The 15872-nt window shown below is 44.6% G+C and overlaps 1 protein-coding gene across 4 annotated transcripts in view; it reads right to left on the bottom strand.

Annotated features, from left to right (window-relative positions):
* OXR1 (oxidation resistance 1) overlaps positions 1–15872 on the bottom strand; it is a 402412-nt gene that overhangs the window by 20001 nt on the left and 366539 nt on the right. For 2 of the 4 annotated variants that reach the window (XM_083186874.1, XM_083186875.1), the window contains one exon: positions 1189–1269. The exons of the other annotated variants lie outside the window; for them this stretch is intronic. In XM_083186874.1, coding sequence (XP_083043000.1) covers positions 1189–1269 — 81 coding nt within the window. The remainder of the gene's footprint in view (positions 1–1188; positions 1270–15872) is intronic. 4 annotated transcript variants of the gene reach the window in all.

Raw genomic sequence — 15872 nt, forward strand, 5'->3', positions numbered from 1 at the left:
ACACCACAACCATAAATTGTGCGGGGTGAAGTAGTGAGAGCGATGTGGTCACAGACGGCAGCTGGCAAGGCCAGCGTACCGACCGAGTGTATAGGTAAAATCATTAGATTTAGACTATTCATAGGAACAGTCCCAATAACTACTGCAGGTATATGCAGGTGGTGCTATTTTTCAATTTGTCCATGATGATCATCTGCAATTCTTCAATGTTAACGGTGTACAGAATGAACAAGTGAAAAATGCCCCCATACACATCTGGCTGATCCAATGAATACAGACAAAAACAATGACGGGGCATTCCAGAGAGGTGCAAAACACAGAGGACAGGCTGAGCACAACTGTGAAAGCAACCACCGTACTGCAAGAACCGAACCACACAAACCTCACAAATTAATACCCTGCAGATAAAAATACATGGAAGCAGTGACGGATGATATTTTTTTTTTTTTTTTATCGTTTGCTTTCATCAGTCGGCATTATCAACTGCAACAGAGAACTCACAGCCAAGAAGTAAAACAGTTATATCGATGATCTACAGATCATACACATGATAATGAAATGAGACACTAACTTTGAAATACAAAATGCAAAAACAGAGGCAGAAAATAGAGACAAACCAGCACACAAAACAAAAAAAACACAAAAGAAGAGGTTATCACAGCAAAAACTCAAGAAACTTAAAAGGGAAAGAAAAGAATTAGAACTAATTTGCTTTTGCTAATAATCCAGCCACGATCGTATTTTTGGAGGGAGGGTAAGTGTCATGAGATATGTTCTATCAAGGTTTAGGGTGGTATTCAATCTTGCCCGCTATTTCCACAAGTGGTAATAGCGGCTGCCGCCTTTTCAATGCTGCCGTTTCCAGTAGCATTGAAGGTTGATTCCAACAAAACAGATCAGATTGTTTTTCGAAAATCCGTGACAGTTTTCGTTGACACGCCCACGTTCCGACACTAGTCAGCCGGGAACATTGAAATTTCACCCGTTGAGTTCCTGTCGAGCGGAGTGAAAATGGCCCGGGATTCCGACTGTCGGGACGTTGCGACAGTCGTTATCCCGGATTGAATACCGCCCTAAGCCTCTTAAACCGCTGAAGACAATGTGTTCTAAGTCTTGCTAAGGTTGCTACAAAATCAAGTCTGTTTTTTTGCGTCCCGAGAACGGGGGGTGAACTACTGAAGAGGGCACCTTGAGACGTCTGCAGAGAGTACGCAGCTCTTCCGTATTTAGGGCATCGATCCTGCGGTGGTACTCAGCCACTGATACTACCTGAATATGGAGACAGGAAGACAAGAATACGGATAGTAGAGGGGAAATAAAAGAAGTTAGAAGCAGCAACAGAAGCAACACACACAAAAAAAAAAAAAAAAGAAAAAGAAAAAAGTATCGGAGGAATGGTTAACATGTAAAATACTGTACAAGAAATGGATGTGGGATGCCAAAATCCAATTACTCCGCTAATGACTGTCACAAAATCCGCTGTACTGTGGGCTATGTTTCCGAAGACGTCCGGATCTAAGAACGTCTGCTCTGATAAAGCAGAAAGATGTTCCCTGTGCTAGCAATTACACTGTACACTGATCACTGAGAATACAATCCAGCATGTATACTGTAGCATGCTGTATTCCAGACACATTTGCAAATGTCACCCTGAAAAAGAACAACAATATAATTGTTATTAGACACTTGCGCCGGCAGGTACGAGGCCACTGGTGGAGAGGAAATAATCTTCCACCCCCCAGCAAAGTTTCAAAAAGCTTGTTTCCGGTTCTGCAATGCCAGAAGCCTGCTGCAGGCAGGCTCACCACACAAACCACATGTGCGCTGCTACAGACAAAACAAGGACTTTATTATGAACCTAGCGCTTTGCTGTAGATACACTTCACATCCTAAGCCGACATTTAAAGGTCTGCTCATCAACGATCATTAATAATCACTTGGAAAGGATGCGGTCAGTACCAATAGTGACGCATTAAGGCCTGCGGCACTCAGACATTGGCTTACACAGATGAACTGCCTGTATACTGCCAACACCATGCATAGGACAGTTTGGGCCAGGCATCACAACTGTGCGGCATGTGTAATCTAAGCAGCATCCAGACCATCACAGTAAACAAATTTGTTAAAAGCTTTAAAAAGGACAAATTTATGTAAATGACATGGTGATGTATGCATGGCATTATGGTATAGTGGATCGACAAGGTCTACATTGACCATGTTGTTATGGTTGGCCACTCTAGTTGGATGCCTAAAGATAGTCTATTGTGCCTAGATCGACCGTAACGGAAGTTAGACACAAGCGTCAGATTGACAGGAGCATGGTCAATAGTGACATGGTTGACATGAGTTTTTCACTTACGGGGAGGGGGGGGGTCGAAAAGTGTAAACTCGCCATGCTACGCTCGGCACACTATTGTATACTCTATGCCCAACTGGATAGTAAAGTATGAACTAAGTTGACCTGTGAAAATCGGCACCAAAAAAAGTGAACAATTCATGTCTTTTAACCAGTCAACCACGCTCTCGTTGATCTAACGCTTGCGTCTCTTATGTTACTCTCGACCTATACGCAGTGGAGTATCTTTAGGAGTCTAACTAGACGGGTTTGGCCAAGCTTGGTAGACCATAACATGTTCCACCTAGACATCGTCGATCCGTTGACCGGATACCAATACATTGGAAGAAAGAATCTAAAATGCAATAGTAACCAACCAACCAATCAGATTCCAGCATTTTCCTGAAGGCGGTAGTGAATAGAATAGCCATAATCTGATTGGTTTGCCGTGGGCAACACTTCAGCTTTATTTTTATTTTTTTAAAGTTCTACCAGATCTACAAGGGAAGGATTGAGCAGAGAGGGGTGTCAAACACATGGTTATTAACAAAAAATATAAAGATCAATATTATTGGTTAAATTAATGTTAGGTTCTCACAGAATGAGAGATTCCCTGTTCAATGTGCAATCTGTACACCAGCTTATACAGCTCTAGATTTCTATATTCATTTATATGTGCATTGAATCAGACCTGCAAATGACAAAAGGTTCATGTTGGCAGCATGATGAAAGAATACGAATAGAACTCTTACAATTTCCAGGTCTGATTCATCAGTTAGCAAAGCTAAACCATTCTCACTTAACTCGTCAGACAGAACTGAGCCGCAGCAGCTGGAGAATCAGATCACTAACCCCTACAATATGATGCATACATTATAAAGCGATAACAATGATGGATGTAGCCAAATGTGTCCCATGTCACAAACAGATATACGCATGCCATTGGTTTCAGTTGCTAGAACGTAGCGCGACAATGGTCACATAACGTGTAACTTTGTTATTTTCCCCGCCGTAACCGACCTTCCAAAGCCAATTAGTGAATAACAAAGCAAGCAATGGTTAATTAAAAATAACATTCTTGAATTAATGTGCTCAGTCCTCGCTGTACGGATGGGGACATTACTCTCAAAGGGAATTCTAAGACATACCAGGAAAGGTCTCAGCCCACAGGGCTTCCTATTCCTCTGCTTATAACAATTGCAACAGCCGCGGACAAATATAGAACGGAATTTTATTTCACTCCATCTGACGCACACACATACAGGCTCCATACAGACTGGAATGCTACACGAGCGTTACCAAAGACACACATAAGCCACAAAATGCTTGCACATATTTATTAGTGTACGAGATCAATGTTGGATTTCAAAAGGCATTACATTGGTATAAAATTAGAAGAAAAAAAAAAAGTCCAAAAGCCTTTGAGTGCCAAGTGAACTTGTCAAAATTGGCAATTGAATCAATATAACAAATGTGAGTGACGCGGGCGTTTTAAGTTGATATTTTGAACATCTCTCAGAGATGTTCGCACTCAAAGGGTTAATCTGCCAGTTAATGCAAATATCTAAATCAGTCAAACATTTGGCATGGACTCGCTGCATAAAAGCATGGAAACATGGTAAAGAGGCTCAGTTGTTGTCCAGACAAAATAGAGGATAAATATGATCTAGGCAATGGTGATTGTTGGTGGTTAGTGTTGATCCAGCCATTTCTGAGAAAGGAGAGTTACATTTACTACCACTGAAATGTTGCCGCACGGAGTGTAAAATTTGCTACTGTATTGTTGTAGGAGTGCCGTAAGTGCCCATATCTGGGTTGTTTTAGTTACCATTTTTTACCTTGCTTGCTTTGGATGACTTCTAACTCATGCAAGGAATCCAAAAACATCCCCCCACTCTATTTCTAAAAGATCTAAAAAACGTATTTTAAAAAATTTTTACAAAACGTTTTCAAAATTTCCAGCAAGGAAAACTACGGTATATCGATCTTACGCTGAAATTTACAGAACACATAGGATACAGTATGTTAACTAATTTAGGATGTGCTATAGCAGAAATATCAGTATTAAAGATGGTGAAGAATACTACCATTTATTAAAGTTGATTTATATTTTGTTGTTAACAGTTCGCTTTTAAAAGTACACCAAGTGCTAAATACATATCTGTGGGTTAATGTTTCTAAAGGTCATCATTGTAAATTAATAAAAAAAAAAAAAAAAAAAAAAAAAGAGAGAATCTGGATAAACCATGTTGGAAAAGAAAAGAAGACCTATCCAAATTCTCCATGGAGAGATGCACAAGCCCCTAGCATACACAGTGACAGATCGGCACATCGATTGGGTGTTGTCCACGCCATGACTGAATACCACAGGAAGAGTCAGTATTAACCAACAACATTAATAGATACCAGTCACGCTGCGGGAAAGGTCAGACAGGTGGATTTAATTTATTTTGGCCACCTCTGTGCTGGCAAGTTTGACACGAAGACTCTTGGCATGCGATCACCGAGTGTATGTCCAGTTGGAAAAGAAGATCAGGTGGAATCTCCTTATAAATGAGACTATAATTAACCCTTGACGATATTTAATAACTGTAGCCGCAGATAAGCAAACGTAGCTATTTAACATCCTCTGAAGGACATTAGAACACAGTTTCTCCACCAACCAATAGTAGTTACCAACCGTCTCCATCGTTCTTGAGAACTCGACAATCAATCCTACCCCAAAAGCTCTCTGCCTAGGGGTCAAAGTTGACTCTGATTGAATGTGGTTAACAAAGGACCAATCTGTCTCAAAATCATGCTAGATGCATCTAAAAACATATGTAAAATACGCCAATACCGCTCAGAAGACACAGCTAGAACTCCAATCCATGCTCGCATCATCTCCCGCATGGATTATTGCAATTGTTCCTTACTGGTCTCGCCCAATACAGACGCTTACCGCTCTAATCCATCATGAATGCTGCTGCAGGGCTAATCTTCCTCACTAGATGTTCATAATCTGCTGATCAGCCCCTCCATTGGGAACCTGTATTCTACCAAATTCAATAAATATTTTTACTCACATACAAGGCAATAAACCAAACTGCACAAACGTACAACTTTTATCACAAAATATCTCCCAACTCGATCTCTTTGCTCTTACAAGATCTAAGTCTCTCATCCACACTCATCGCTCACTCCCATTCACGATCGCAGGACTTTCTATGGGCTGCACCCACTCTGTGGAATGCCCTCCCACACACTTTAAGGCTCTCCAAACCTACAAGCGTTCCCTGAGAACTCACCTCTTCAGGCAGCTTAGCAAATTCCAGAACCACCCACATTAGCTTAATAAACCTCTCCTATCCAATTATATCCCCACTGTACAGGCCGCACATAGCTGCACTTTCCCATCCGGCCGGTGCTGACCTGTTCACTAGGCTGTGATTATACTAGTAGGTCTGAACCAGGCCCTAGGTACGGAAACAACAACAACAACAACAACAACAACTTTTGTAACATACTATATTATATTCAGTGACACGACTACCGGAGATATGTACAGGCCTGCATAGACCAGCTTGGGTACTGGCCTTCTGCCTCTTATACGCAGACATAGCAAATAATAGAATAAAACACGATAACTGTACAACTATACAGTTTAAAAAAAAAATCAATGAAAAAAAAAAAAAAAAATCAGGTGCACAAGCAGAGCAGGTCGTCAGTGTTAACCGTAGTTTAATTGCACTTATTGTGTCTGTCCTAGCACGCTCAGTTCTAGTACTTACCCAACTCCCTCCCCCCTTCTGTTTCATGAATGCAAGCAAGTGGTCACATGCACAGTACAAACTGATTTTCTGCCTAGTAATCTAAAGCAAACATTTGTTTTACATGTAGAGTTTTGATTGGTCGCTAACCTACATACAGACTGGAGCACTATCTTCCTTTATTTCATGCTGTTTGCAGAATACCTAATTACTTTCCGATTTAACAGCTCAATAATCTATAGTCCTTGTGTAGTCGCTCAGAGAAAGTTCTGATAGGAGGTATGTGCAGAAGAGGGGATGCTGCAGCGAAGGGATCATTGCGCTTTATGTATGCGACAGCAAGACGCACTAACACACTGCAGATGGCATGGAGTGGTATTCATATTTACATCTCATCTTTTCCAGCATTAGGTTATTAAAGATCATCAACAGGTCCCATTTAAAATATGCATGGTTTTTGTATACAACTGTAATAATGCAACGCAGCTAGAACTAGTGTTCCCACTAGGCTGTTTTAGTGGGGCGCTGCGCCCTGCCCCTCTGGCAGCACCCTGCTAAAACAGCATGCCTCTGCCTTCGGGGTGGCTGGGTAGGCCCCCTTCGGTGACACAAGCGGCCGGGCCATGTGCACGTGTCCCTTGGCAGTTGTGCAGTTATGTTGTCATTATGGGGTTTTGAGTGTAGAATTTTGAGGGGAAAAAAGGAATATATTCCAAGGCAGTAACATAACATAATGTGGAAAAAAGTGAAGCGCTGTGACTACTTCTATAAGAAGTGTTCAAAAGTGCCCATGTTGGTGTTTAAACATCTAAACAACCATAACCTAGTACACACCTATAGACTCCCTCCCCGCATACCAATGTAATTACCTTCAGCTGCAATCAAAATCATAGATTACGGTTGGTGTAATTACCAGCCATAAATTACATAGGTAAGAGCCAGTGATGAAAAGAAAAAAATATATATGACGAAGGTAACAGATTATTAGTTATCAATCATTGGCCAATAATAACGTCACTGGATTTAACAGATTGAACAGAACTGACGGATTTACATTTGTAAAGAGAAAAGCAATGTCTAATATTAAATTAGAATGACTTCTTACATTACTTCAGATAGCCATGCAAATCCCATCAGACCGAGCAGGACGCTGCTGGCACAAAGACCGGCAACACAGGTTAACAATGTAACTAGCGGAATAATACATTGGACCATGGTCAGCATTAGGAGTTGGTAATATAGTAAGAAAGAGCAAAGTAATACCGACCACACAATAGACCAACCTCCATCCATCCAGATGGTTGGTTTGAAGATCTAGTACTGTATGGGAGAAAACGAAAATCATCAATTTGCTCACAATCCCAGGAAAATGGTCAAAAACATTCAGTCAAGTAGTTCAAACAGATTCAACTCTAACACGGGTTCTCAAAATCGGTCCTCAGGACCCCACACGGTGCATGTTTTGCAGGTCTCCTCACAGAATCAAGTGAAATAATTAGCTCAACCTGTGGATCTTTTAAAATGTGTCAGTCAGTAATGAGTGCACCTGCCAGGTGACCTGGAAAACATGATCTGTGTGGGGTCCTGAGGACAGAGTTTGAGAACCACTAAACTAGTAGTTGTCAAACTGTGGATCCTGACCCCAAAGTGGGTCCCGACCTTCTCAGCATGGGGTCATCAGATTTTTTAAATCTCAGGTCAGTGATTCAAGGAGTATCTGTTAGTTTAGACTCCACATCATGTTGTGCCTCCACAATGCTGCCATGTATGTGCTGTCTGCTGACTGCACATGTGATGTGATGGGTTATGGTATATTAGACTCCTCCCATCACTCTGTGCCTCCACACTGCTGCCCTGTATGTGCTGTATGCTGACCACACATGTGATGTGATGGGCTATGGTATATCAGACTCCTCCCATCATTCTGTGCCTCCACAATGCTGCCATGTAGGTGCTGTCTGCTGACTACACATGTGATGTGATGGGTTATGGTATATCAGACTCCTCCCATCACTCTGTACCTCCACAATGCTGCCATGTATGTGCTGTCTGCTGACTACACATGTGATGTGATGGGTTATGGTATATTAGACTCCTCCCATCACTCTGCGCCTCCACAATGCTGCCATGTATGTGCTGTCTGCTGACTACACGTGTGATGTGATGGGTTATGGTATATTAGACTCCTCCCATCACTCTGCGCCTCCACAATGCTGCCATGTATGTGCTGTCTGCTGACTGCACATGTGATGTGATGGGTTATGGTATATTAGACTCCTCCCATCACTCTGTGCCCCCACAATGCTGCCATGTATGTGCTGTCTGCTGACTACACGTGTGATGTGAGGACCTTCTGCAGTAACTTGCTGGGGGTCCCTGTAATTATTTTTATTGTCTGATCGGGTCCCAGAGCAAAATAGTTTGAAGACCCCTGCACTCAACTATAGTATCTTGTCCGAGCAACAGTTTTTGTCCATTTCCAGATTTTGGGAGCAAATTACATTTGCTCCCATCCAGTACCAGATTTTTATTCCATCCAACCAACTAGTTGGATGAAAGTTGGTCTAGTCTATGGCCAGCATAATTGTGCACCTTGTTAATACCACGCTCCGCTGCAGAAGAGGCAGATGTAACTTGTGTAGAGAGATATAGCTTTGAGAGCGATGTGGCCAAACTGAAATCAAAGCTGCAGTGTATTAATAAAGCTTTCCAGCATTTATGGGCTGAATGCAAAAGCAGACCGTATTTACCCGGCATACAAAAACAAATGTACATTGCAATATGGATTGTCCAGGTACAAAGTTATTTATCTATAGCCACTAAACATTACACCCAATGATCAGCTGACTACACTACTTGGGCCCCATGTGATCAGAACGAGCCACATTATTTGTCATTTTTGGCCACCAAATTGGGCAGAGATGTGACAGCACAGCGTTCAGGCCAATAGGCAGGACATGAAATGTAAATTCATACAGTGAACACCAGAGCGATCGTCGCAATGTCTGACAAAGTTGCCACTACAGCTTGGTAAATATCTCCGGCAGCCAGTCTGCTAATATAATGAAGAACGCTTCCAAATATTCACTTGTATCGCACACAACGTCCATAGTGCTCTCCAGCATCAGGGGGAAAAGGATTGGATTTTGCCACAGACTGCAACGTCTCTCTTCTTACCAAACAGCAAGGGCACCTTCATCTCACAATGCCCACACTGTAGCAAGTGCACCAGTCCAGCGTCCGCGAAACAAAACCAGCTCTGTATCACTATATGGAAATGATCCATGTCATAAGATTGGATAACCTTTAACGGTCACTAAGAGCCATTGATTGAATTATGCATAGAAGAACTGTGAAATAATCTACTGTAACCACATTGTACGGAGTAAAGGACACTGGGCCTAATCAGAGAAGAAGCATCCACGGGCGACTTACATACAAATAAGAGTACCAGTCCATATATACTGGACACCCGTGCCCCTGCACGTAGAGGACTATCCAAGCCACTGTTTTACACGGGCAGCAGTCAGTAGAATTCACACTCAAACCAGGCTGTATGCAAACTTCCATTCATGAACTCGGCCTACAAGGCGGAACAGTTCAGTGTGACTGTGTGTAGCATCTATGCCTCTAACCTCTAACATAGTGGCAGGTGCCTATTACCCACCAGCAGTAAAATACAAATCCCTGGTATTAGATTTCAAGATAGATGTAGTGTAAAAGTAATGTTGTGGCATGAGCTTCTTTTCCAATGTGCCCATCGAACCTCTGACCACGTGTAGTCACACAAGAGCCAGCCCTCTTCTCCTGTAACTAATCCCATGACTGCCAGATTACACCTGTCCCATCTCTGCACCTTTCATTGCGGCTGCACCCCCCACCCCCTAGCTCCTGACTACAGCTCTCTGCTGTGTGAGGCTGCAGCTATGAGATCGGGAATGCACAGAGGAAATTGGTGATGGTAAACCCGCGTGAAGCATTTTTCCATGTACAAAATGGGCAGGATGCAGCACCCTGCCTACTCACTATAGCGGGAACACTGCGGGTATGCATGGTGCAGAACCGTACTTCCTCGCCGCAGTGAGAACACTGCATGTATGCAAGATGCAGCACCCTGCCTACTCACCGTAGTGAGAACCCTTTGTATATGCATGGTGCAGCACCCTGCTCAATCACCGTAGCGGGAACACTGCATGTATGCATGGTGCAGCACCCTGCTCAATCACCGTAGCGGGAACACTGCATGTATGCATGGTGCAGCACCCTGCTCACTCACCGTAGTGGGAACCCTTTGTATATATACATGGTGCAGCACCCTGCTCACTCACCGTAGGGAGAACCCTTTGTATATGCATGGTGCAGCACCCTGCTCACTCACCGTAGCGGGAACCCTTTGTACATGCATGGTGCAGCACCCTGCCTACTCACTGTAGTGAGAACCCTTTGTATATGCATGGTGCAGCACCCTGCTCAATCACCGTAGCGGGAACACTGCATGTATGCATGGTGCAGCACCCTGCTCAATCACCGTAGCGGGAACACTGCATGTATGCATGGTGCAGCACCCTGCTCACTCACCGTAGCGGGAACCCTTTGTATATGCATGGTGCAGCGCCCTGCTCACTCACCGTAGGGAGAACCCTTTGTATATGCATGGTGCAGCACCCTGCTCACTCACCGTAGCGGGAACCCTTTGTATATGCATGGTGCAGCACCCTGCTCACTCACTGTAGTGAGAACCCTTTGTATATATGCATGGTGCAGCGCCCTGCTCACTCACTGTAGTGAGAACCCTTTGTATATGCATGGTGCAGCGCCCTGCTCACTCACCGTAGTGGGAACCCTTTGTATATGCATGGTGCAGCACCCTGCTCACTCACTGTAGTGAGAACCCTTTGTATATGCATGGTGCAGCGCCCTGCTCACTCACTGTAGTGAGAACCCTTTGTATATGCATGGTGCAGCGCCCTGCTTACTCACTGTAGTGGGAACCCTTTGTATATATGCATGGTGCAGCGCCCTGCTCACTCACTGTAGTGAGAACCCTTTGTATATGCATGGTGCAGCACCCTGCTCACTCACTGTAGTGAGAACCCTTTGTATATGCATGGTGCAGCACCCTGCTCACTCACCGTAGTGAGAACCCTTTGTATATGCATGGTGCAGCACCCTGCTCACTCACCGTAGCGGGAACCCTTTGTATATGCATGGTGCAGCACCCTGCTCACTCACTGTAGTGAGAACCCTTTGTATATGCATGGTGCAGCACCCTGCTCACTCACCGTAGTGAGAACCCTTTGTATATGCATGGTGCAGCACCCTGCTCACTCACTGTAGTGAGAACCCTTTGTATATATGCATGGTGCAGCACCCTGCTCACTCACCGTAGTGGGAACCCTTTGTATATGCATGGTGCAGCGCCCTGCTCACTCACCGTAGTGAGAACCCTTTGTATATATGCATGGTGCAGCGCCCTGCTTACTCACTGTAGTGGGAACCCTTTGTATATGCATGGTGCAGCACCCTGCTCACTCACTGTAGTGAGAACCCTTTGTATATGCATGGTGCAGCACCCTGCTCACTCACCGTAGTGAGAACCCTTTGTATATGCATGGTGCAGCACCCTGCTCACTCACTGTAGTGAGAACCCTTTGTATATGCATGGTGCAGCACCCTGCTCACTCACTGTAGTGAGAACCCTTTGTATATGCATGTTATAGCGCCCTGCTCACTCACTGTAGTGAGAACCCTTTGTATATGCATGGTGCAGCGCTCTGCTCACTCACCGTAGTGGGAACCCTTTGTATATGCATGGTGCAGCACCCTGCTCACTCACTGTAGTGAGAACCCTTTGTATATGCATGTTATAGCGCCCTGCTCACTCACTGTAGTGAGAACCCTTTGTATATGCATGGTGCAGCACCCTGCTCACTCACCGTAGTGAGAACCCTTTGTATATGCATGGTGCAGCACCCTGCTCACTCACCGTAGTGGGAACCCTTTGTATATGCATGGTGCAGCACCCTGCTCACTCACTGTAGCTGGAACACTGCATGTATGCATGGTGCAGCGCCCTGCTCACTCACCGTAGCGGGAAAACTGTGTGTATGCATTTGTAAGTTTGGCATTTGCTTTCTATGGAAACGTGCAGTTTGCAGATATTCCTCAGATCTGTGTCAGAGTCCTAATTAGGCCCCTGTCAATCAGCATGCAGGCAGAATATTGAGTGGTCTCAATTTTAGGCCGACCGACATGCCTGTAGTCTGTTATCACTGAAATCCATTGCGGGATTTAAACTACAAAAGCGACCAGTTTAGTAACACCACAATACTTTCTATACAGCAGGCCTATGGCTCAAACCAACCATTGCTAGGAATACAGACTACTCAAAATCTGCACATAGACAATTCCAAGGAAATGACTTTAACAGCCAGCCACGGAGGGTTACAGAACAATATAAAACACAAATAAAAGTATTTAATTTGTACTTCCAACATTAGCATACTGTGAGTGTAAAACAGACAATTTACTGAAAGCTTTCAGTATAGTCAGTGTCATATTGGAGTCAAACGTGCCCTTCATTTTATCTTACTAGGACAACCCGGCATATAGCAAGAAACAATCTTCTTTCTGCTCAGATGTGGTCAGAGATATTATTTCCCAGCAAACTGGCAGCTTCTGGTCCCATAATCAGATAATGTCAGAACATACATGGTTTTAGGAGTGTAGTTAAATAATGACTTGCAAATTCTAACAGCTCACAAGCAGGATTTGAACACGCCGCATAAACACAACTAGTAAAATACATGAATTGCCAATCAGACCAGTCACAACGCGATTCTCAAATGACTGCGCATGCTTACCGTATGTATGGCGCAGGGTGAGTTTATGAAAATGCATTATGATTGTAAACGCGATATGACTGACAGGAAGCAATGTTTGGGGCAGGAACCTGCTGTTTTCTGGGCGTGTTTAAAAATACTCAGGTGTGCCCAGGCGTTTTTGAGGAGGGTCTCTGACATCAGCACCGACCACTTCCAGTCTGTCTCAGTCACAGATTATACCCCTGTCACACCAGAAAATGCAGGGACTTACCTGGGAATATGGTCCCTGGATCATGCAGGGTCATTCCCAGGTTGGCCCCTTTCACACCAGCCTAGTATTTGCATTTTCTGGTGTGAATGGGGTAAGTCTGTGGGCAGCTCACACAAGGCAGACAATGGTTAAGGGGAAGCAGCGAGATTTGGGAGGGGGTATTAGGCAGCCTCACATCACACGGCTGGTCATCTCATGCAGGCCCACCCCCAGAGCTCAGCAGCAGCCAATCAGTGCCTATTCTGGTCCCCATCCCCTGATGATTACTGCATATGAACCGGGGGGATGCGGTCATCTATTAGAATGAACTTAGGTCTACAGTCATTAGGTCGACCCCACTAGGTCGACTGGCAGGAAGGTCAACCTGACTTAAGGTCGACATGGGCCAAGGTCGACATGACTTAAGGTCGAATTTGCATAAAGGTCGACATGAGGAAGGTCGACTGGTCATAAGGTCGACATGGGTTTTTCACTGTTTTTTGAGCCGACATGTGCCGACAGGCGGTATTTCATGCCCTACCATCCACTAGGGCGTGGTGGGAGAATAAAATAGTGTGCCGAGCGCAGCGAGGCACCGTGCCCGAAGCATTGCGAGCGAAGCGAGCGATGCGAGGGTCCGCTTCTCATTGCCAACTGTGTCCATGTCGACTGAGTCGACATTCGGATCAAAAAACAGTGAAAAACCCATGTCGACCTTATGACCAGTCGACCTTCCTCATGTCGACCTTTATGCAAATTCGACCTTAAGTCATGTCGACCTTGGCCCATGTCGACCTTAAGTCAGGTCGACCTTCCTGCCAGTCGACCTAGTGGGGTCGACCTAATGACTGTAGACCTAAATGCAGTCTGACGAATGATCCCATTCCGAACCGGGGACATCGTGCCGCAGCGGCCTCATCACCGCCACCGCGAGGATCCCGGACACCCCCTCCGACTTGACCCTGGGCGACCTGGCACTGGAGGCGAGCACTACTGCCTCGCATCCACCCCCCTCCTACCCAGAGCCCACCAGACAGTAACCTACACCGTTCAAGAAGACAACCATCTCCCGGGAGTCAGAGAGCGGCAGAGAGTAACTTTCACACCAGCCTGTATCCTGGGCTGGTCCTGGATGCAACCCTGCTAGCTAGCAGGGTTCAAACGATGTGCCGAGATTTTGACCCGGGAGCCTTTCACACCAGCGCTAGTCCCAGGCTGTTCCCAGGGCCAACCCGGGAATTTAAGCTGGCGTTAAAGGGGTATCTGTGGAAGCCTCAGACCTATTCACATCTGCACAGACTGCAAAGTCTCTTCTAGGTTGCGGGATTTGCGAATGGATTGCAGTTAGCAATAATAATCAAACACCTATAGACACACGCACAAGTTTCAGTAGTGGTGTCCCAACTTCTAAATGCAAGCATAGTTTAAGCTAGGACTATCTGTTGTACCTAGCTGTCTGTGCAATGAAGAGGTCCCTCTGAATGGGAACTCCAAGAAAGGGTAAAAACTTTCCCCATATGCTGGGTTAAAGGCCGTGCTATTGACCCCTACGTGCATACTGCTTCTGTGAAGGCACCCAGCTAAGTAAATATCTACGTTAGTGTGGATTTTTTGATAACAAACACACACACAAAATGTAGTTTCTGGTCTGGAATTTTTTTTTTAAAAACATAATTTAGCCAATTTTTCATATTCAGCATTAAGTACTGCTAAATATGTGATTTCTATTATACTGTGCATTGTTATTCTCAGAACAGAGTACATTAGTAACAGCAAAAGAAGAAAAACACAGACTTCCAGTACAGGACAATGCAAGTGTTAATAAGTAATTTGACTTGACAGCTCCTTCTCAGAGTTTCATTCATACACAAGTGTTTAGCAGAGTACCACAGAGGGGTATTATTATTACACTATACAATAGAGAGAGTAAATACGTTTCTGTTCGGAGTAAAACCAATAAAAACATTTTTTATTAATCATTTATTTTAACCCAGAACATTTTTTTAGGAACTGTACTGTAGAATATGAATAGCTCGCTCTAGTACTCTATTTCCAAAACCGCAAATGAAAGATTTTACACTATTGCAGAGCAAATACCAGCTCATTACCAACAGTGATCACCATCAACATCAACAACAACAACAACAACCAGAGCAACAGGATGCACTGCTGTCAGGTCAAGTGGGTTCACCATGATGCTCTACAAACTCTATATAATAATAACAACAACAACAACCACCACCAATAATAAAATTAACAAACAGCCACCACCAATAATAATAATAATAATAATAATAAACAAGAATAAAATAGACAAATGACCCCCAAGTGCTATAAATGGGAGGGCATGCAGCAGCAGGAAACCCAATAAGCCACCATCTATGGTACAGACATATGCTGCCCCCCCACATCCACTGGTCCCAGCTCTTTGTCTGTTGTGCTTTAATGGGCACAACTTTGAGAGGTGCCCCTGCAGCCACAGAGCCAGTGCCCTCTTACCAGGGAGTACTTGTGGTGGGCATTCTGCTGCTTCCTGGACTTCTTGCCATACCACAGGCGAGACATCTCCCTCCCGGTGCCCCTGGGCTCAGTGGCTAACATGGGAGCGCTGGCTGCTCATCTTCTCTAGCTTCCATCAAGCAGCACACACACATACACAGTGCCCTGCAGGGACAACCTAACCTCACAGCCAGCATGCAAATAACAGGCCGGGC

Source organism: Crinia signifera, chromosome 5 (assembly GCF_055691185.1).
Source record: "Crinia signifera chromosome 5, ASM5569118v1, whole genome shotgun sequence".
NCBI lineage: Eukaryota > Metazoa > Chordata > Amphibia > Anura > Myobatrachidae > Crinia > Crinia signifera.